This window comes from Molothrus ater, chromosome 3 (genome assembly GCF_012460135.2).
Source record: "Molothrus ater isolate BHLD 08-10-18 breed brown headed cowbird chromosome 3, BPBGC_Mater_1.1, whole genome shotgun sequence".
Taxonomy (NCBI): Eukaryota; Metazoa; Chordata; class Aves; order Passeriformes; family Icteridae; genus Molothrus; species Molothrus ater.
In genome coordinates this window covers 105,603,999-105,626,000 of record NC_050480.2, presented here as the reverse complement: position 1 = coordinate 105,626,000, position 22,002 = coordinate 105,603,999, and the positions used below count along the sequence as shown (strand labels likewise).

The 22,002-nt window shown below is 34.3% G+C and overlaps 1 protein-coding gene across 5 annotated transcripts in view; it reads right to left on the bottom strand.

The window, feature by feature from the left end:
• The window catches only part of GRIK2 (glutamate ionotropic receptor kainate type subunit 2), a 358,260-nt gene that overhangs the window by 10,456 nt on the left and 325,802 nt on the right, over positions 1-22,002 (bottom strand). For 3 of the 5 annotated variants that reach the window (XM_054514245.1, XM_054514246.1, XM_054514247.1), the window contains 2 exons: positions 8,981-9,231; positions 756-933 (listed from right to left, as the gene is read on the bottom strand). In XM_054514245.1, the coding sequence (XP_054370220.1) occupies positions 756-933; positions 8,981-9,231 (429 nt within the window). Of the gene's footprint in view, positions 1-755; positions 934-5,730; positions 8,776-8,980; positions 9,232-22,002 lie in introns of those variants that run through there. The other 2 variants (XM_036379660.2, XM_036379659.2) reach the window with 2 other exon arrangements.

Here is a 22,002-nt window from a genome sequence, read left to right as displayed (position 1 = left end):
CAGAAATTTCACTGCCCACTAAAATGAAGACAATACTATCAAGCAAAGTGAAAATTTTAATTCCACAAATAAAGCTTTGTTTTCACTGTCGTATCTACAAAATGACCACTGGTAGAGTAGTTCCAGACAGCTTCATGAAGCATGAGGTGCTTTACCCTGTAAGAGAATGTTGGTTGTTTCAAGGACTTTAGTAGCTATTTGACAGAGAGGATCAAAAAAGTCTGATGGGACTGACCCTTCCTATAACAAAACAACACTGAAACAATTTTCTGCAGGCTGAAAATTTCTTTCTCGCTGAGTTTTAGAGTTATGAGATGAACTCAGATGACATACAGGACCTCACTGCAGGCCACTTCTTGTGCTTATTGTAAGTGTCTCCCTGTGGGACAAAAAAATTCCAGCTTGCCTTAAATAAATTATCAACTAGTGTCAAGAAAAAAACCCATATAAAACAAACAAACCAAAAAAAAAACCCACCAAAAAACAATCCTGCCACTCTCAAATTCTAAAATTTATTTCCTAACAGAACAAAATGCACTCTGGTGGATGACAGAGACTTCTAGGAATGAAACATTTGAGTTCATTTAAAGTCTTCTGAAACTATTTTCCTTGTTTCCAGCCCGACAGCTACCCTTCTTCCTGTAGTTGATGGGGAGCTTCTATTAGTGCAGAAAGCTTTTTTCAAAGTGTTTTTGTTTGGCTCTGCCAGCAGCCTTTCTGGCCATCACACTGACCATGATGTTTTTCTGACTCACCTGTGGACCTAGGCTGGGGCAGAAGGGATTGCACTTGTGTGGTTCCACTCTTTCCTCTCAGAGAAATCCCAGAGGGTGTCATAGGGCAATTGCTCATCAGCCCCGAGGGCTCTCTCTCATGCAGGATTCCACAAGGTTTCATCCTGTCATCTCTCCTTTCAACATGTATATGAGGCCACTGAGGAGATAATGAAATAATTTGGGCTGTGGTGTCATCGACACGCAGATGAAACACAGTCCTACTCTATTGTCAGACCAGGACTGTGCGGTCATTTTGAGCTTCCAGTGCCTGGCTGAAATAGGGGGGTGATGGCAATTTAATCCCAGGGAGACAGGTGTTGTGCTGGACAGGTAAAGGCAAGCACTCAGAAGGTATCTTCTATCCTCATTTTTCAGTTCAACCTCTTCAGGAAAAGGCTGACAGTCTCACATTTCTCTAGGTCTGGGACTGTGGTTTCAAACTCAGAGTGGCAATAAGTGTTATTTGTCAGAGGCAATCATTTCCACTGATGTAAACCTTGTGACGCCAGTCCAGATCTTCTTCCAGAACATGGTACTGCTCTCTCATGTCCCTGGACAATGGCTACGCAGGACTGGCAGGTGTTTAACAAGGACTGAGATCAATTAATAGTACTTCAGCCATGTAGCTGTCACTGAGGAAATAAATAACAGAATATATGGCATTGCCTAACTGGTTTAGAACAATAATCATTGCAATGTTAATCGGTGTGTATTTTGCAATCACATCTGTGCAGATATTTTTCTGCCTTTCAGCAGAGGTGATCTTGGTTGCACTGAGTCAATCCATGGAGATCTGACATTCTCAGCCACAGGATGTGAAGGGTCATTCACCTGTTGAATCATCTTTGATCCTACATCTAAATTCATTCTTTTTGTCAAAGGCATGTCAGGTTTGTTGATCACCAAGCATGGCGAAAGGAAGTGATGATGATATGTAATTAATGCTGTGTAGTACCAGTCTGTCTGGACTAAAATGCTTTGTATAACATGATTTGAAAATAAATAGTTAATTTTACAGAGTTATTTTAGAAAATAAACATAACCTTTCTTACCTGAATTCTAAACAGCTTTTTATTTTCAAGGTTTGCTCAGATTGAGTCCTCTGTGCTTTATTCATTGCAAAAATTTATACTAGTTTTACAGTTCAGTGTGATAGTATGAACTCAATGAGAAATCTGGCATGGCCTCAAATCATATTGAACAGAGAGAGACTGTTAGTATTAACTTAATGCCAAGGTTTTCTACTGTTTTGGAAACTGTTACAGCCATGTTGCAGTACATAATATCAAAAGTTTTAGCTCCCATTTCTCTGCAATTATATGTCAAGGATATTTTCTCAATCTAAAAGGTGGTAGGAAATGCTTGATGTTATTTTGCTGACCTGTACAAAAGTCAAAGTAAATAAATCAGCTGAACTAAACTGTATTTGCTACTACATTTAATTATGGCCTAGCTCATCAATTAAAAATCAGAAGTTTAGTGTTTTATATTAAAATATTATACACTACAGTAATATTTAGAGGAAGACAATGAAAAATATTAGAAAGACACAAATGCTTTATGATCTGACATTTTTTCTACTGGAATGAAAAAATATTTTTATCAGAGGAGAAAATAATAATATAATGTGTTTCTTCTTTCTACTGATAAGTGAAAGTGAACCCCATTTGCTATAAAGGCAACAACATTTAGACGTTTCCAAATTTTTTTTATCCATCTTCAAATTCTTTTCAAATTTTAAATATTCCATAACTCAGACCTATAATTTAAGATCTGATCTTTGACTGAATGAATATGAAACTATAGTGAACTTCCTGAACTTGTGTACTTAAGTATTTATCTACTTTACATACAGTCCTGTATTTTCAGTTATTTTTTGAAAGACGTAAATTAAGACATTAAAAATACCCCAGAAAAAAAGGTCCACTACCAAACAGATACTGGTTGAGCTGCAATCAAAAATCAAAATAGAATTCTTGGTTTCAGTATTTTATTGTTTGCGAATTACTTTAAAATGCTACAGTTGGTAACTTGTTTTTTTTCCATTTTTTTTCTTCTTTTTTTCTTCTGTTAAGATGGTTGGAGATGTAGATTGGACTTTGGTTTTGGGAAGGTTTGTTTTGATTTGTTGGGTTTTGTAATAATTCCTCCCCTTAGAAAATATTCTCTAATATATATTTACATGGTTGCCAAGAGGGTATTTAATTAAAATTAATACCTGAAATGCATGTAATCTCTACACCTACACACACACAAATCAACCATACAAGTTTGTACATACTCATACAGTGCTCAGGGGACTACAGGATGATAGAAGTTCCTAATTTTCCAACTGCATATCTGCAGAATGCAGTGTGCCTATGTTGGAAAAACATTTTCTTCCATGACCTGTCCCAGCTGCTGCTTTTTGCAGCCAAAAGTACAATTTCTGAGGTTACTCCATTAAAAAATGTGACACAAAAATACAGAACTACATCACTGACTGTAGTTCATATAAAAGGTACTTGGGATATAAATCCCAAAGCTTTTACTTCAATTTACCAAGAATGTCCACATCCTTTTGTTTCTTGTAGCCTGAGGAGCAAGCTTTTCAAATTTAAAATCTTTTGAATGTGTCTCCCCCTGGAAAAAGATCACTAGGCTGAGATTTACTTTGGTATTGTTCCAAAACTATTATAAATTACTGTCCCAAATTCAAAGGCTTTTGATATTAAACTATTAGGAATATTTTTGAACTCCAGCAAAACTGACATAACTTCATTTTTTTGAAAAAGTAAAGAAAAGTACTTTAGTGACAACTATTTAGTAAAATTTGGAAAAATAACCCAAACCACCACACCATAAAATATTATGGTAAAATAAGAAGGATCCTAAAAGCTTTTCAGTTTTTCATATAAAACAATTGAAATTTGATTTTGTACTGTTGGTGAGATAACAATTCAAACTAAGACTAAAATATTGACTTTCTACACATCCTGCTGACAAAGAAGCATCAAAATATTTCAGTAATTATTAAATTATTTCTGTAAGTCCTTAACACACAGGAAAAGCTATATATTTGCATTTGGTTGACATGAATTTTAAAAAGCAAGATTGTAAGACATAATGAATGAAACTTATCCTAGTACAAATAGATCATAAAGGGACCTTGGAAAATAAACTCTTGCTAGCATTTACACTGACTCCATGTAAACAAACTGAGAAAAGTTAAATCATATTTGAGAGAAGCAAAATCAGGATGATGTGTAACTGTATATGGTCACAGTGCAGCAGCTGTTTCAACCTATCAACTCTTGGCCCCTCCTTGCCTCTTGAGAAGGATGTGGGACCACTACATCAATAAAACCAGGTTTGCAGATAACTTCTCCAGTCAATGCCACCCTCTCCAAAGAAACCCTGACTAGGATAGGCACAAGGACAATGATTTACAGCAGTGACAACAAGCAATGGTCTATATATCCATGGCACTGCCTTCATCAATACTGTGAATTTCATTCTAATGTTTTCAGCAGTGCACATGTAGTTTCTATCACACAGCTGACTCTTAGAGTAGTATCTAATCACTGTGTAAGAGTGGTATGTAAATGGAAATAATCTCAGAGGATACTTAAAAAAAAACCCCTGAACACACAAAATCAAAGGAAAGGTCAATAAATTCTCAAACTGAGAATCATCAATATATTGTGCTAAATATTAATGGTTTTCAAGGTCAATGTTTTCCCTTGCATTTCTGATAATAATATGAGTGATGCAAAACTAAATGTGTGAAATGGACATAAACCCATACTGCATTGATACACATCAATTAAAAAAAAAACAAAACAGGAAAGATATAGTAATTGTTTTAAATGGCTTCTGTTTCTAACCTTGCTTACTCACTGCCCTCTGAGTGCCTGTTAAAATAAGGGAGCAGGTCATTCAGTAGCAAAAGCAATTATAAAATGCAAATGACTGAGCATTTATTGTCAAGATTGGCTAGATAAAAAAGGTCTGATAATAACATGTTTCCAAGTAGATGACATAATTAGATGTTTGTATCATAAACAATGGGAAATAATACAAGCCTTTAGCATTTTCAGAAAGGCTGCAATTAAACAATAGGTAAGCATTTCGACAAATTTTATTAAAAAGTGACAATTAAATTTCCCTCTCAGAAATTAGAAGGCACCATCTTGTGGTTGCTCTGCAAGAATGCAGTCAGGTCAACCTCTGACCTACCATCTCTCCTACCCTTTCCCAAAGCACTAACTGGAATATCAACATTCTGCCATAGAAAAGAATATGTGCTCTGCCATTCCCAGAACCTTCTCTGAAGGAAACAGTGACACTATGTATTAGGCAAGACTAAAAGAGTTATCCAGTCCAAAACACACACCAGGTTATGGCATTATTAAAACATGTGTGTGAGGTAGAAAATTCAGAATTAATAGCAATCATAGCAAAACTACATTTCATTTCTAATAAGATCAAATTGTACCATAACCTAAAGACACTGCAGCTCATCAAAGCTGCATGAATTTTTGAGCCAGTTAGGATCAGAAAATCTTGTTCTGCTATCCTTACATTATAAAAATATGTTTTGAACATTTTGCAGAAAGTATTTTAAATTATTGTATTCAATTCATTTCAAGAAACAGTCATCCAGATAAATTTGTGCCATCTCCAAAGACATAGTCTCGTATACAGGTCACAGCTCAGCATGCAGAATTTCTTGTTCCATGGAATCTGCAGTTGTAAGTAAAACAGTTCTGTATGTAACACATGTATATTCCTAGCTGCTGATCTCTACTTTGGGCCCAGTTCTGCCAAGAGCTCAGTCATTGTGTCTTCTGAAATAAATTATCCACACTGATCTTTCTCAACTCAATTGTGCAGTTGAGCAGTGAATTATTTAACATGGAAAGTTCAATAGCTTTTGTCTTCCCTGTAAATGTATGTAAAATATAAACAACTATTACTGTCCTTATTGTTTTTTATTGATTTTATAATAAATTATAAATAAATAACTATTTCAGAGAGGTTAATTTAATTGATGCTTATGCTATTATTTGATTGAGTAACTCCAGATATACTTTCTTGGCTGTATATTTACTGTTTCAGTACATGTTGAGACTCAATCTAGTACTGTTTACTACAGGAAGTGTATGACCTCATCTCTTAACAAATAGTTAAGGTGTGTGTCTCGATTCACATTATTTGAAGTACTTAACAATTCAAAATTAATAAAGGTTACATCTGCTAGTTTTACACAAGCATACCTAGTTCCATCTTGCTGAAGGCTCAATGAGTTTTGGAATGGCTAGAAATGACAGCAAAATTCAATCCATATATAGCTGTTTTCACATTCATAATGACTGGATTTTCTAGAAAATAGTTAGTAATTTAGGATACTCAGTTTTCAAGCAAGCTAGCTTTAGAAAGTGCCAGTGACTGGCAGTCTAACTGTGATAACATCCAGGCTTATCTTTGCTTTTGATAGGTGTCAATAAGAGAGGAATTTCCCTCTGTCTGGAAAGTGTTATGGTGGCATAAAATCATCTGTTTCACAGAAAATCTCAGGAGTGTCATACGTTTCTTTCTGACTTTTAAACACATCAGGGGCATGGATGTTTTGAGCCATCTTTTCTTACAAGATGCAACATTTTTTATTTTAGTGAATAACACCATTTTATCTGCTGTTTTTCTGAGCTTGATCTTTCAAGATTTCAGTCCTTCAAACAGGTTCACACCAGACAATGTCTTGTTTATGTGCAAGCTCTAAGAGCAGGGTGACATAAAAAATTCTAAAACCCCATATCTATATTATACAATTTCAATCTGTATTGCCTCCCTGCTGGAAGTACAAATGAATATTTTGAACACATTAAAAAGCAAACACTCATGCCTACTTATATCTCAGGACACTCCATATACTCAGCAGCTGAAGTTATCTGATTCATTTTGCTTCCTTGGCTCTTAATATGACCTTTGTTCTTCCCTCTTCCCAAATACTGACAGACACTATGCCAGAATGATACTCTGATTCCTAAGGGATGAAACCACAAATGTTTCCAAACTGTTACAGGTGCCTCCTCTATCCCCACAGGATATCCAAGGCAGCACTATTTGCATTGTTTACTCATCTCAGCAGGACTTGTAGAGACTGACAGGATTTCTCATCTCGCCCTAGGCTGCTGTTGCTCTCTCTCTAGGCAAAGGGGATCTGCTATACCTGGAGAGGTTGAAAGAAGAGGTTTTCTGAAAGTCTTTGGGTGCTGCAAGAAGAGCGGGTGAGGGGATGCTGGGGAAGGTCATGTGTAGGGATGCAAGCATCATCTTCCTCTTAAGTTCATTCCATAAATAAAACTGCAGTGAAATTTCAGTGGTCTGCTGATATCAGGGGATGTGGGAGCAGCAGGGAGGAGATGGAAGGTAAGTGATTGCAGGCAAGGAGGAGAGAAGAGAGAAGCCTGACTCAACTCAACTCAGCTGCTTCAGATTTATTCCTAACTTTTAAAAGTATCTAAATACTTGATTATTAAACATTTCTGGTACAAATGCTTTCGAAAGGTCACATTCCTCCAGTCATTGCTATCTCTATCCAACACTAATGAGCAAACAAGTGAGAAAAAACCAAACACAAAAGAAAAATTAAAAAAAAAAATCAAATCAAAGAAACATAAACAAACTCTTTTCCCTTCCCCCCCCTGCAAAAATTAAAGAACTTAAAGGAAACAAGTCCTTAATTAGAAAGTTTCTGTTTGCTTCCCCTCATGCTCAACTTCCAGCATGCAGCTATTGTCACATATGTATTTACACCCTGTAAAATACTGAACTCACGTAACAAAATTATTATCAAAGCAGTCCTATTTTTCTGATTGATTGTGTGCTAAAAGTCCAGAAAAGCTAAACCAAATTTTACTGATATTCATATAAGATCCAAATCCATTTTAGGAATGGATAAAAATTATTGATATTTACATGGGTTTCTTAAGTAACCAGTATTATTTTTCCTTACAAATTCATTTCAGAAACATAACATTCCAATAGTATGTTAACAGAAGGAATTAGCCTGCAGTATTTTAAAGAATAGGACCTAAAGGGTCCTTCAGCAATAAATGAATGTACCCATGTTCAAACAGTGTTTAGGACCTTGAAACCTCACACTGCCTTAGTGTGTGTTAGAAAAAATTCTTAATATATTTATAACAGGAAACTTGAGCACCAAAAAGTTGCCTCCAAAGAAGCGAAAACAAATTGTAAATTTTCTGAGTAATGACTCAAGTTACAAAAGCTCACTAGCATCATCTGGAAAAATACCAATACAAATATATCTTTTGGATTTACTACTGATTGTTATAAATTACATTTCTAAACATAAATTTAAAAATTGTCATAGGTCACAATCTCCTCAAAAGTAAAAATCAAAAAGACCTAGCAAAATCCAACAGTTTCTCTCAATGTTTAAAATTCAGATTTTGCCATAGCAATAAAATAAACTATTTTATTTTAGGTTTAGACATGGGCACATACATATAGAAAGATTTATTTAATTATTATGCAAAAAATTATAATTTCAGCTACAAATTTTTCAATATATTGTTAGTCTTAGCACATTTACAGTATTCTGGTTGTATAAATTGCAAGTACACAACAAGTTAACAATAGGATTTTCAATATTGGGTCAGTTTGAAATTACAGGACATCATATCAGTAGTAAACCCACCAAAAAAAGAATCATGCTGATGTATTCTTTTCCAGATGTTACCAGGACAACTTTGCAAGTATAATCTCCTATAAAGAACATTTCTATAGAGACATTTTTAGACTTTGACTTTGAGCTACAGAGAGTTTGTCTTTTGAAATCAGAATTATCTGTAGGAGATTAATTTGTTTCCCATTACAGTTTCAGATTTCTTCTTCATCCATAAAATTAACTGCAGTGAACTTCCAGGAGTAAAAAGCTGTCTTTTTTCAGGCTTGAATAAGAGGAGAAATAGTCACTTGTCCTGAAATCTGGCTACAATTAAACACATTGAAGAAAAATTAAAAGCTGTAAATGTAAAACTTTGGAGATTTTGCTGTCATCCTTTGTTATACAAATACTTTACTATAAGAATAAACAATAATTATGCATCACCTACATTTCACTAAACATTACAAAATGTTTAAAATATCATTTAAATAGACCATAATATAAATAAACAGGTAATGACAATATTTACCTTTTCCAACTGGGCATTTTTTTTTGATTTATACAAAAACTCCCCAACTGCCACAAAGACAGAAAGCACCAATCCTGCTGCCAGCACGATGAAGATTCCTCCAATATTCTGAACTCCCAAAGCACTGGCCTCTTTACTTTCCTCTTCTGGGCAACCATTGCCTCTCCACCATTTCTCTTTCATCATGTGGAGCTTGCCTTCTTCCTGCAGCTGAAGAATTGCTATAGTGATCTTGTCTCTATATGGAGAACCTGAAGAGAACACAGGGAAGAAATATCACATGGAATATATTACATGAAATGTTAGCTATTCCAAATAAGAATAAATAATAACTCATGAAAACTATATCTTTAACAGCCATAATATTAGTCGAAAAAGCCACTTGCTTCTTGAGACAATCACACTGGTCACATAAATACAAACCTGCTTGCTCACACAAGTATATATCCAGAAAACTTGATCCAGCTGGTGTTTCCAGTAAGCCATGCCACTTGATGCAACAATTCCTATCACATTTAGTCCCATGGTCTCAAGCTTCTTCATGCCCAAATATTATACTCAGTCAAAGTGTATTCTTCTTTCATTTTTTTTTCAATTTTTTCCCAGTAAGTTTTTAAATGAGCTTCATTAATTTAGTTTAATATATGTAAATCTACAGGCTGTTGCTTCATAGCTCGCTATCATAAAGCTAATAGAAGTTCTGATATTTAATGAATACTTCATCCTGTCATTTTATTAAATGAGGGAGAAACAATTTATGCTTCAGGACCAACCCACAAAAGTCTATATTTGATAGATTTTCAGGCACTTAAAACACTTTTCAGCATGCACTTACTTATTAACAGTACCAGGTAGCAAGAATTCAGAAGGATAATATTCAGTGTGTTTGGATATCAGGGATGTATAGTCTCATATTTTGATGTATTTCTTTCTCATAATTCATTATTTTAAAATTACAGGATAATTTTGTAGCTTTTTAATATTTCAATATTTCAAGGGGTAGTTCAAAGGCTGGTGTCATATCTTTGTATGTAATCTGTTCTCTTTTTCTTTACATTGTGCATAAGGGCTTCTCAATGGGTATTTTAAAATGTACATTGATAATTGAATAATGGCAATGAAGAAGGCTTTTATTTTCTGCATGTTAGAGAGCAAATCATGTCAGTTAGAAGTGCTTTCTCTGTTAAGATTTGTGCAATGTTTAAGTAGAGAACAAAGCCATCATTTTTCTTGTCCTTTGAAAGCAGGAACAAAAGACTCTTCATTAAAGTGGTTAAGAAATCTCAGGAAAGGAAGAAAAAGAGTAGATGAAAAGGCATGGTATCCCCTCTTTCTGTTCATGTCAATGCAATTCTATAATGCACCTCTCCTCTTTTTCTCTCTATCATAATAATGCTACTAACTGGCTATAGACTTTAGGGTTTCTTTCAGCTGAGTAATAAAATACATTTCCATTAACTTTTTACCTTTGGAAAAAATCCTCTGTATCTGCCAGAGAGATGCTGCCTGTTTAACTATTTTATGCACTGTGATCAGGTGTGAGGAACTGAAGAAATGCATGGATAAGATGCTTTATAGTCTTAAAACTGTTGGAAAATATGTATACTTTTTAAAAAATTTCTTTTAACTTATTCTTTATTTCTTCAAATTCTTTTTACATATCCAGAACTTATCCTGAGAAGAAGGCTTATAACAAAGAGTTGCTGTGCCACTATAGAACATAGGAAGAACTAATTACAAAATGCAAAAGCACCTTTTCCTTTATTCAAGAATAAAAGGTGTGAAGAGCCAACCTCAAAGTATTTAAATTGCAAGGACTTGTGCATTTATCATCTACGCTTAGAAAAGGACGGTATTTTGTGCTAGGAGGTAAACTGTGTTTGCACTGGACTACACAGGAAGCATAAAGAAAGGAAAACAAACTCTCTTCTACCCTTTTCTGCATTCAGGGGCCCAAGTCACATCATTTCAGACCATCCTGATTATGCTGGAGTTCTGCAAAACCCTATTCTTGACATGCTGCTTTGGTCAGATGGAAGAAGGAAGTGATTAGTCCACAAGAGCCTGGGGAAGTGTAAGTGCATTCTGTAATCTTTTGGGGATATTTTCAACATTACACTGCATATAAATATTTAACAACAACAACTTAAATAACATTAGATTCAGAGAAATAGTCTTGGACTCAGTTTAAGCTGTCTTCTGATCTGACAGGCTGCTTTCTAATTAAACTGATTTGCATTTTGTTTCCACGCTCTCTGTTGGTCTAAATATAGTGAGTGCCATCTACTCTTCATGTATTATTTATATTTTCTGGGGATCAGATTTTTACACTTACAATTCTAGTCTATTTGAAGAAGTTAAAAAATTAATTAACTGAGGAATTCATAGACAGAAACAATAAAGCATGGGCTAATACAGTTTACAATTAGTTAAATTTATGAAGGTTTCATTAGAAACACACAGACAATAGTGATTCAGTACAATAGTAATTGTAATACTATTTGTGATTGCAAAATTTTGCACAAATTATTCTGGAATGGATTACAGGGCCTATCTACTGCAATGTTTATATTTGTTATACCTTATATCCTGTCTAAGAAGTGATCCTGTCACAAGTCAGGATCGATGTGGGATGACAAGCATTATATATTGCTGCTGTTAAATCAAGCATTTAAAAATTTATACCCATGAAAAAGCTAGCATTGAATGCTGTAGTTCTATTGTGATTCTGAAGGACTTAAAATGTTCTAAATTCATAGGTTTTCATTTTGCAGCAAATATTGAGTACACCTAATAATGTGATACTTTGAGAAAAGGAATTTTTAATTCTGTTTATACTTACTCAAGCAGCCCTTAAGAGAACAAAGGAACCATATGAACAACATTATTTCCTCTGACTAGATTTTCTCCCAGCTTTTTTTCTCTTATAAACAGGACTGTAAGTCCCAGCAATGGAAAATCCACCCAAAAGCACTTGAAGTAGCTAAAAGTATCACAGACTGATCTGTGGATGACAATGGTAGCATAAAAATGTAAGAAGCAATAAATAGAGAATGTGGTCAAGGCACCTAGATTACACTCTGGGTGTAACAGCTGCTTTTCCTGCAGAAATGAAAAATGTTAGCAAGTAAATGCAAAAGATTTCTGACATTTTCAGGTAATTTTCTCTATCACTTTCATCACATGACTGAAAGATGACTCAAGCCCTGCCATGAGGTGTTGCAAGAAGCACATGTCCTACTTTTTACATTTACATTTTAAATCTAAAGTGTTTAATATAATTTTATTTAAATCCTCTTTAAAGAGAATTTAGTGTTCAAAACAAAAACAAAAAAGCCATAAAAGCAAAATAGAAACTCTAATACTCACAGTCAATATATATGAATGAATTTTCAAAATACCTACAGTATGAATAAGAATGAAGTAATAAAGCATAAGGGAAAAAAAAAGAAAGAAAAATAAAAGGAAGAGGAGGAAATAGGAACATGAGGAAATAGGAACATGAGGAAATAGAAACTTCACATCTCAACCTTCAGTACAAAGACAAAGCAGTCAAAAACAAAACCAATCTTACAAGTCTGTGCATGGAGGGAAAACAGGGAGGGAAGAGAGGATGATTTTTAAAATGCTGTTCCAAAATCAGGGGAAAAAAGTGAGTGCATAGTATTCCACTGAGTGAAGAGAAAGGCAAAGGATCAGTATGGAAATATCTGACTTTTTCTCTCCTCTCTTTTGTTGGTTTCTACCTCTTTTATTTCCCTATCAACTGATTATTTATTACCATGAAAGACTGGAGGATCTACAGAATATAATCTATAAATTATCTACTGATCCTTCTCTAGCTCCTGTTTGCAGGAATGAGAATTTCTGCCAGAATAATTTTAAGCCCTTCTGTTATAGATTATAGGGGTGTTTCTTCCTTCCTGCACAGGTTCAACAACATCCAGAGGGGAAGCAATAATTTCTTATTGCAGTTACCTGCTTACAAAAGTTTAAAATAAAAATGAAAATTTGCATAAAACACCTTTTTCTAAAACATCTCTACAAAAATAACAGTCTCCCAGAGTTACTGCAGAAGCTATATATAGACATGTTTTCTGCCCTGAAGTCTCAACATGTAAAGATTTATGCATATAATGATATGTTTAAACATAAATTATGAACACATACGATTTTTATATTGAGGCTTCACTGCATACAGATTAGTATTTTGAAATTCTGCTGATCTAACTGGTTTTGAAAAAGCTTCCTACTAGATTTTAACTTAGTAAAATCTCCTGTCTGGTTACTCTTAGTCTGTTTTACTCATTCTATCCTATGAAAGCAGTTGGAGCATTTTGGGACCTGTAGAACTGATTTTGACTTTAAGTAAATCAAAAGGAAGAACAACATTCTGCTAACTCCTTTGATAAGAAAATTTTGAGCCAGGAAATTTTTTGTTCCATCGAGCCAGGGGCACTTTACCAAAAGGAAGGACTATGAATTGCCTAGTGCTTTTAAATATGCCTGCAGGATACACTTACATGTTACTTCTGATTTTCTGGATAGGAAAAATACATTCTGGATACACAGTGATAGCATCTTTTATTTCTGTTTTTCCTTTTGTTATTAATAATCCCAAGACAGTTCTATTTATCTTGCAACATTATTTCTATTCTGTGTATTTGGCCTGAGCAAAAGACAAAAGTTGTTAGGAATACATCATCACATTCAGAACCTAGGTACAAAATTAAGATAATTTAGAACTTCTTTCAGTAGAATGGGAGAGTTATGTCTTATTTGTTTTGAGTTTGTTTTTCAGCATGAACCCATTCCTGTTGTGATTACGCCACCTTGATCTATCTATCCTAAAGATAGTCTGTGTATAAATACAATATACTGCAGTCACAATCTCACTCCAGTTAAGCATGCCTGAAATTTCCATAAGAATGCTGATTAACACCATTTATACTACTGGGAATGGGTCAATCATTTAAGTTTTAGCTTAACAGCATCTCTCTTATCCAATCATTTAGCCCTACTAAGAACCACAGTCTAAATGTTGTGCCACCAAATTTGTTGTGTGCTTAGTCATACCATACTTGAAAGTTTTGGGGTTTGTATTGGTCTGTTGTCCCCGCTCATCTGTTACTATGGTAAAGGTTTCCTTTTACTTTTACAAGACAAAATACAGCCCAGTCCTTTGGAACAGACAATCCTTCCTAGGACACAGTTGGTCACACACTCTGCGGAGTTCAGTTTCTCACAAGTGTCATGCATACTGCAGTCATATGCAGGACAGAAACAACATGGAAAGTTTCTACCTAACTGTGGAGTAGATGTTCAGATTATGAAGAACCATGGAAAACTATTTCCTACAGCCTCATATATCACAGGGACTGAAAAACCTTCCAGGCATATAGAGTATAGCCAGCACTCAGCAATAAAGACTGGCAGTCACAGTTATTACATGCTGTAGGAAAGTATTAGGGGCTGGCTACAGGAGAAGCCCTTATTTTATCACCACAGAAATGTATTTGTACAGCCATCTCAGCTCCCTAACCTTCTTTACCTTCTCTAAGCAGGATTGGGAGGAAGCAACAGAAAGAAGGGTCAATGTAGCTTGGTTCATTCTTCCTATCTATGGGTTCTAAAACCTCCAAGAAATGCATGAAGAAAGAAGAGGAATTCTATCAGTTCCCAGTCCCTGGCTCTGTTTTCAAAATCAACTTTTTGATGAAAAAAAATCAGTGTTTGTAGATTCTTATTTTTAACCAAGATACCTTCTATTACATTAGGATTATAATATTTTAATACTAGATAAACAATATTTTCTGATAAACTAGATAAACAATATTTTCTGGAGTAAACAGAAAATATTCATTAAGTTGCAGTTACTATAATGGAAAATCCTCAGGAGATATTTACTGTCTAACTAGATTTTAGCAGTATAAATTACCCCATATCTAAATTAAAACTACAAACATTCAAGACAAAATCCAAACCAAAGCTGCTCATTATACCTTTACACATATATATATGTATCTGTACATGTATATACACACACACACACACAGACACACACACACACATATATATATATATATATGTATGTATGTATGTATATATGCATTCATCTTTGAGGAACATGTATGGCTTGGAAAAGACAAGTTTCTGGTAAATGAGGGAACACTTAAAATCAGTATTTTATGCTAAATGCAATCAACACACTTTCTCAGGTGGCGTATTCTCTAATTGTTTTCACTTCGTCCCACTCATAACCAATTCCCAGCTGAGGCTAATTTCTGGTCATTTCTTTATGGAACCATTGGTTTAAAGTTTATGTAGGTATATAAAGCTGAAATGTAACCAAGATGGATGATGTAGTTGAGATTTATTACATATTAATTTCCCAGACATAAATATGCAAAATATATCAAGGTTAGATGAATATTTGAGAGTTGGAAGTACAGTAGCCATTAAGTAATTCACATGTTCATAAGTGCTTATTGCTTTAGGACAGGGAAAAGAACATACTTAAAAATATTAATTTGCAACTAGATTAAAACATAGCTGTCCTTCACAGTGAATATATTATAAAACAAAACAAAAATGATAATTGTTGCCTATAATGAATAATTCAAAGAAGACATGACAATAACAGGTTGAATACTAAATACACAGTTTCTTTTTGTAGTATCAAGATAACCTGAACAAAATGAAGTAGTTTATGCATTGTTTTTACTGTTTTAAATGCTCAGATAATTGTTAAATTATTTTGTTAGCCTTCCAGCTATATCTTTTTTTTTCTGAAACAGGGTAAGTTTTTTTCAACCACTCCTCAAACTATCATTATAAACTGCTCTAAAGCACATCTCTTAGATTAAATAAATGAGTGATAGTAACATTTTTCATAGACTCTTCATGCCTTTTAACATCACAGAAAATTTGAAAAGATCATTATCATAATATACTATTATCTCTTTACCCCTCCTGGATTGCACAGCTGCAGAATGGGAAGATATCTTTGTTGAAACCTCTAGTGAGAAAATCAATGATATTTTTTGCCACAGATAATAGTATTTGATATTTGTACAGTGCTTTCTTTTTTCAATTCACCTTGCAAATCTGTGACACTCACATATGAATGGTTCGCAAATATAGCCTCCTTTGAAAGAAATTTCTGTCTAGCACTGCCCAACAATAAACAGATGAATTAACAAAGCCTAAAGAAATTCTACATGTGTTTCTGGTACATGTAAAGATTTTGGTCAGGCAGACAAGATTATGCTGAAAGACAAGTGTAAGGTCATAACAAAACTGCCCCACCTGAAAACTCATTTCACACTCCTGCAGAACACCCCAATCCTTTGGCGAGCTATAAGGGAAATTCTCTAAACAATTAATATCTTGCTATTAACTGTTTCATCATGGGTATGAACTGAAGTGTGAAGTGGCCTTGGGTTCATCTAACTACAAACCACGGAAATACCATGTGCTGGGATGTTATCCACCAGTTTTTTCTAATTAAGGGCATGTATCAGGCCAAAGAAATTTTAAATTTGTAGATGAGTCTTTGTCAATCCAATCTGTAGACTCATGGAATCATAGAATCATTAATTTTGGAAAAGACCTCCAAGATCATCAAGTCCAATTTTTTACAAAACACCACCTTGTCAACTAAACCATGGCATAAAGTGCAACATCCAGTTGTCCTGTGAACACTTTGAGGGTGATTCCACAACTTCCCTGGACACACCACTTCCAGCAGAGAAATTCTTCCTCATATTCAACCTGAACCTCTCTTGGAGCAGTTTAAAGCCATTTCCTCTTGTCCTATTGCTAGTTGCCTGGGAGAAAAGGCCAACCTTCTTAAAGGTCTCCCCTAAGCCTCATTTTCTACAGGCTAAACAACCCCAGCTCCCTCAGCTGCTTCTCATATGACTTAGTCCTACCTAGACCATTGACACAACATATGGGAATACCATACATTATGTCCTAGACACAATAACATCAACATGAAGCTTTAATAATGTGTTTGCTTTGGTTGTATGTGTTTGGTAAGTTCCTACTAGAAGCCTCTTCTCTAGTGCAGAGTCAGCCCACAAACACTACAGGATGTTAAGTGTTTTGGCAATTCCTTGTTGATATAAAGCTCAGTCTCAGCATGCCTCCCAGACAGTGCTTCAATATGCTCATAATCCTGAGGCAACTATAAAAAACAGTTCTTTCATCAAATATGTTAGTTACACAGTCTTACATTTCCAAAATAATAAATTAACTGCTCAGGCAGTTGAAATTCTCAAATTAGTTTCAATACATGGCTTGACCTGCATAAAAATAAATAATTTGCCCCTTTTTTTCTCATTATGTTCAGCTAATGAAGACAAATGTATTAATTTGTTTTAGTTATAGGAGAACTGAAGCTCAGCACTTTTATACAAGTATAAGTGATGAATATTACAGTTCATATTGTATGAAGGATTACGGACTAAGTGCAGGCAAGCATAAGAAAAAGGTGGTCTGTCTTGGTACATGGTTTCCTATTTATTTCTACAGAGACAGATTTGTTTATATGCCTCATCTCCAAAGACCAGTAAAAATTTCTCATGTTATGTAATATATATGGTCTGAGGGTAACAAGTAGCTTCAAAAGATCTAGGGTGTCTTAACCATAAAAACAAACTATTGCCTAGAATTATTATTATTATTATTATTATTACTGCTACTTTAGATCTTGAAAACTGTAGGCAGTGGGAAGGTGTTTGCATGTCCTATATTCATATTCAAAGTGATTCTTTTTTTTAACTAAGGGTATATGTATACATATACATAAGAAAATATGCACAGTTTTTAAGTAGAGTTCTGGACTGTGAATGGAAACTTTTCTCCAGGAGCAGTGCTTTACAACATCTAACAAAGGTGACTCAGATATCCTGTGTCCCACACAGTATCAGCGGGAAATACCTACAGATTCTGAAATCACAACAAAGATTAAATTGACAACCAATGTTGAATGGGTTTCATACTTTACAGAGGAAATCTGGGAATACATTTGCAAAAATTAAAATTTTAAACTTCCAAACTGTTCACTATTTTCAGATATGTAGAATTTTGTTTCAGTTACATCAACCAAGTATATTATTAACAACTTCAGGGACTAAATTGATATATAATTTATCTGTTATTCCTTTCAGTTTTGAAACTGCTTTTTGAAAGGTTTCTGTATCATTCATATTTGTGGCTATGCTGGTTTTACATAAATATATTTAATCATAGATATGTAAAAAGAATAGACCTTCCGTTTACCCACCAGTGTCAGACACAACAGAGTTACTGGAAGAGTAGAAGAAAATCTCACTAACTCTCTCTCTCTGGAGCCTAGGGTGTTTTTTTTCTTTTATTTCTTCAAGCAAGGCAACATAGAACACTGATTTTAAAAAATTGTTGATGTTTAAGAGAAGTAACAAAAAATATTTAAGAAAAAAAGAACCTGGTGTCTCCTGGAAGAAAAAAAATCTAAAATTAATTCTACATTGATTACTGACTGCTAAATGTATGCATTAATTGAAATAAATGTGCCAGTAATGGTCAGTGCTAGTCATTGTTCTCACTGGCATTGTTTTCTAGTCTTGCCTGAGATTTAAGGAAAGTTTTCAAAATAACCTTTCAAAATATGCCATCTTTTAAATTTGGTGGAGGTGCGAAAAGAGAATTATGTCAGGATACGGAGAGCAGCCTCAGCTACAATCAGGACTTAACTTCAAAGAGTAAGGAATATTTATAAACTCCAAACAGTTACTTTTGAAAGGATCAATGGGATCCTTTTTTACTTTTATTTTAATGTTTTTAATATTAGCCAGTATTATAATTTCTTGTGGCTCTCTTGCTGCCATAATGTTCTTTGATTCTTAGCCAAGACCTCCAGGAAAAAAAAAATAAGATAAAAAAAGAAGCACCAGTGTGAAGAGGATGATATTCAGGTTCCGCAAACTTTGAGACAGAATGAGTGGAAGGTATTGGGAAAATAAAAATTTTAAACATATGGAAAAGTCACTTAGACACCTCCCCTCTGCACTGCATCCACTCACATCTGTTAAATTACAACTGTTTTGTTTCTCTTACTGAGAGATACATTAGACCTTTTTGAAACTACCAGAAAGCAGGGAAGTCTCTCAGGATTGTCTTCAGACTTGGCCTAACAGCTGCCCATGCAGAAATCCCATTTTCTCTTCCATATCCCTGTTTACTATCACTGCTTTCTTTATACTATGAATACTTCCAGCCTCATTAGCAGCTATGTAGACAAATATAAAGCAAAATAATTTCATGAAAAAAAAGATGAACATTATTCTGCTGGTTTAGTTCACTAAAGCAGCTCAAATAGCTGTCAGCTTTTGCAAAGTGCAGCAGCCCAATGGCAGTTTGACATGACAGTGAAAATTCAGCCTTACTTTTGTATTCACATATGTTAGAGATAGAACTGTTATGCCTGGGGAGCTTTGTTTTGGTTGGTTGGTTGGTTGGTTGGTTTTGGGTTTGCTTGTTAGTTTGTTTGTTTTTTTTAATTTAATAAATGATCTGGTTCACAAAATCTTTAAATCCTTGCTATCCCTGTTCTTTCTAATAGAAGTATATTAAAACTAGAGGGATCGGCTGAAAATGTGCAGGAATGTTTGTGTAACTGTGCTGGAACAAAGAAAAGCACCATAGAATGGAAGCAGTACACATGTAAAAGTTTCTTGTCAAACACTTCTCTAGGTAAAAACATCTTTCCTTCAAATCTGTCCTCAAAAAGCAGTTGGAAAAGCAACAAAGAACTTCATCTTCTTACTAAGAAGAAAGCACTTTCTCAGAACTGAACATTGTAAGAATTGAAGTAACGTAATTGGTCTGATTATGTGCATGAAAACATACTGGGAATACTGAAGTAAGTTGAAAACATTCAGTGATTAAAATCTAACGTGCCAACCCAATCCTTATGGTGTATCTAGTAACCTTCTCTAAGTTTAAAAGCAAACGGAAAGAAAATGAGGGGAAAAGAAAAGACAAGGGAAAAAAGGAAAAGTGAAAGGAAAAGAAAAAAGGAAAAATGAAAGGGAAAGAAAAAAAGGAAAAATAAATGAACTGTATAAAAAATGGTATCAAAGGAATAGAACAGAACAGAATATTTCAGTTTAAAGGACCTACAACAATCATTTTGTCCAACTGACTGGCCAATCCAGGGCTGACCAAGTAAAAGCACGTTGGTAAAGGCATTGTCCAAATGTCTCTTAAGCATTGATAGGCTTGGGGTTTCACCTCTCTAGAAAGTACATTTCAGTGTTTGACCCCCCTCTGGATAAAGAGATGCTTCCTAATATCCAGTCTAGAACTCCCCTGATGCAGCTTTAAACCATTCCCACACATCCTATTTGTGTATGCTGTTGCAAATAACAAAGCTCTGGTCTTTTAAAAGCTGGACAAAACATCGGGGACAACATCCTACACATCTATAGGATGATGAAGTGCTAGTCATGCATTTACAGGGCATTTACTCTTATTTTACCCACTTTTTACTTTGCAGGCAAGCACCAAAAGTAAACTAATTTTTAGACATTTACAAAAAAAACCAAAAAAAAACAAAAAAAAACCAACCCCCCTCCAAAAAAAAACCCAAAAGCAACAAAAAAAAAACCTAAAAAACCACCAAACCACCACAAAAACCCAGCTGAAAAATCCATCTGGAATAATAAATGCAGCAGGGAAGGAGGATGGCTAAACTCTAAGGGGAGAGTTAAGACTATTCTTTTCACTTGCCACTTGCTGTTGCATATTTAGGAAATGAATAATTTATTTGTTCGTATTTTTAATATATTAAGCTATAGTTTTTGAAATTACAAGCATCTATTAAAAGATCTGTCATGAGTAATTTATATGCCCCACTGTGCCTGATTTATAATTTTCTACATTTGGAAACATGCCCTTAAAATAGACAGATAGTGAAATATTTTGTAAAATACCTACATTAAGAACATGGTCAGGTCAGCTAAAAAAATCTGCATTATAATATAAAAAGTTTTACTGTGAATACTTCTTGTAGGTCACTCCCTAGAGACAGAACAGGTAATATAAATCAGCTGAATCTATACATAGTTACAAGATTCAACATGAGAATTAACTGTCATACAATCACTGATTAAACAATTTATTTGTTTAAATTATCTTTGAATCCAGCAGCCTAGCACTGAGGTAGGAAGAAAGCTATTTTATTTAATTTATTAATGGCTTAGATAAATATAAATAATTAATGAAGTCATATTCCTAGAGAAGCTATCAAGTAGCAGATCATAAATTATTGTCTGAATTACTTTTTTTCTGCAGTGGAATCTTTAATTTAAGTGAATGGACTGTGAAATACTCTTTCTTGATCCTGTGACTGATGAAATTATATGAATGTTATTGTCTTCAAAATGCACAAACTCCAAACAGCATTTTAATTACATGCTTCACAGTTGACTGAAATTTGAAAAAATTACAAAAGAAAGGAAACTAACCCCAGTCTTGGCTCTGATTTTACAAAAATAAAATTTTTAAATGTTAAGATTGGTTACATTATGCAAAAATATATAAAGAAATGTAAGTGATGTGCATATTACATTAGTTGGCCAAAGAGATTTTTTGGAATTCATATGTGAGTGGGCACAATTTTGAAAATCTCTTAGAACAATGTACTGTGAAAAATATGGCTTTTTGTGTGAGAGGTAAAAATTTCTGTTAAAAAAGACATTTTATCTGATATTTCATTTGAATTTACAGAAAAGAAAACTGCTGAAAAAGGCACCTGTGAGTCAACAGAATGTGAGAACTAAGAAGTTTTGTTTCATGCTTTCAACTTAAGTGACTGTGCTGATGTCTGGGGTCTGCAGCCAATGCATTTCTGCTGGAATGCTGTTGATTTTACTCATACATCTTTCTTTTTGACATGTGAGGTATAACTTTCTTACACCACAGTAGTTGCCAACTTTCTATTGTGAATTTATAAATATCCCCCATGCAGATAT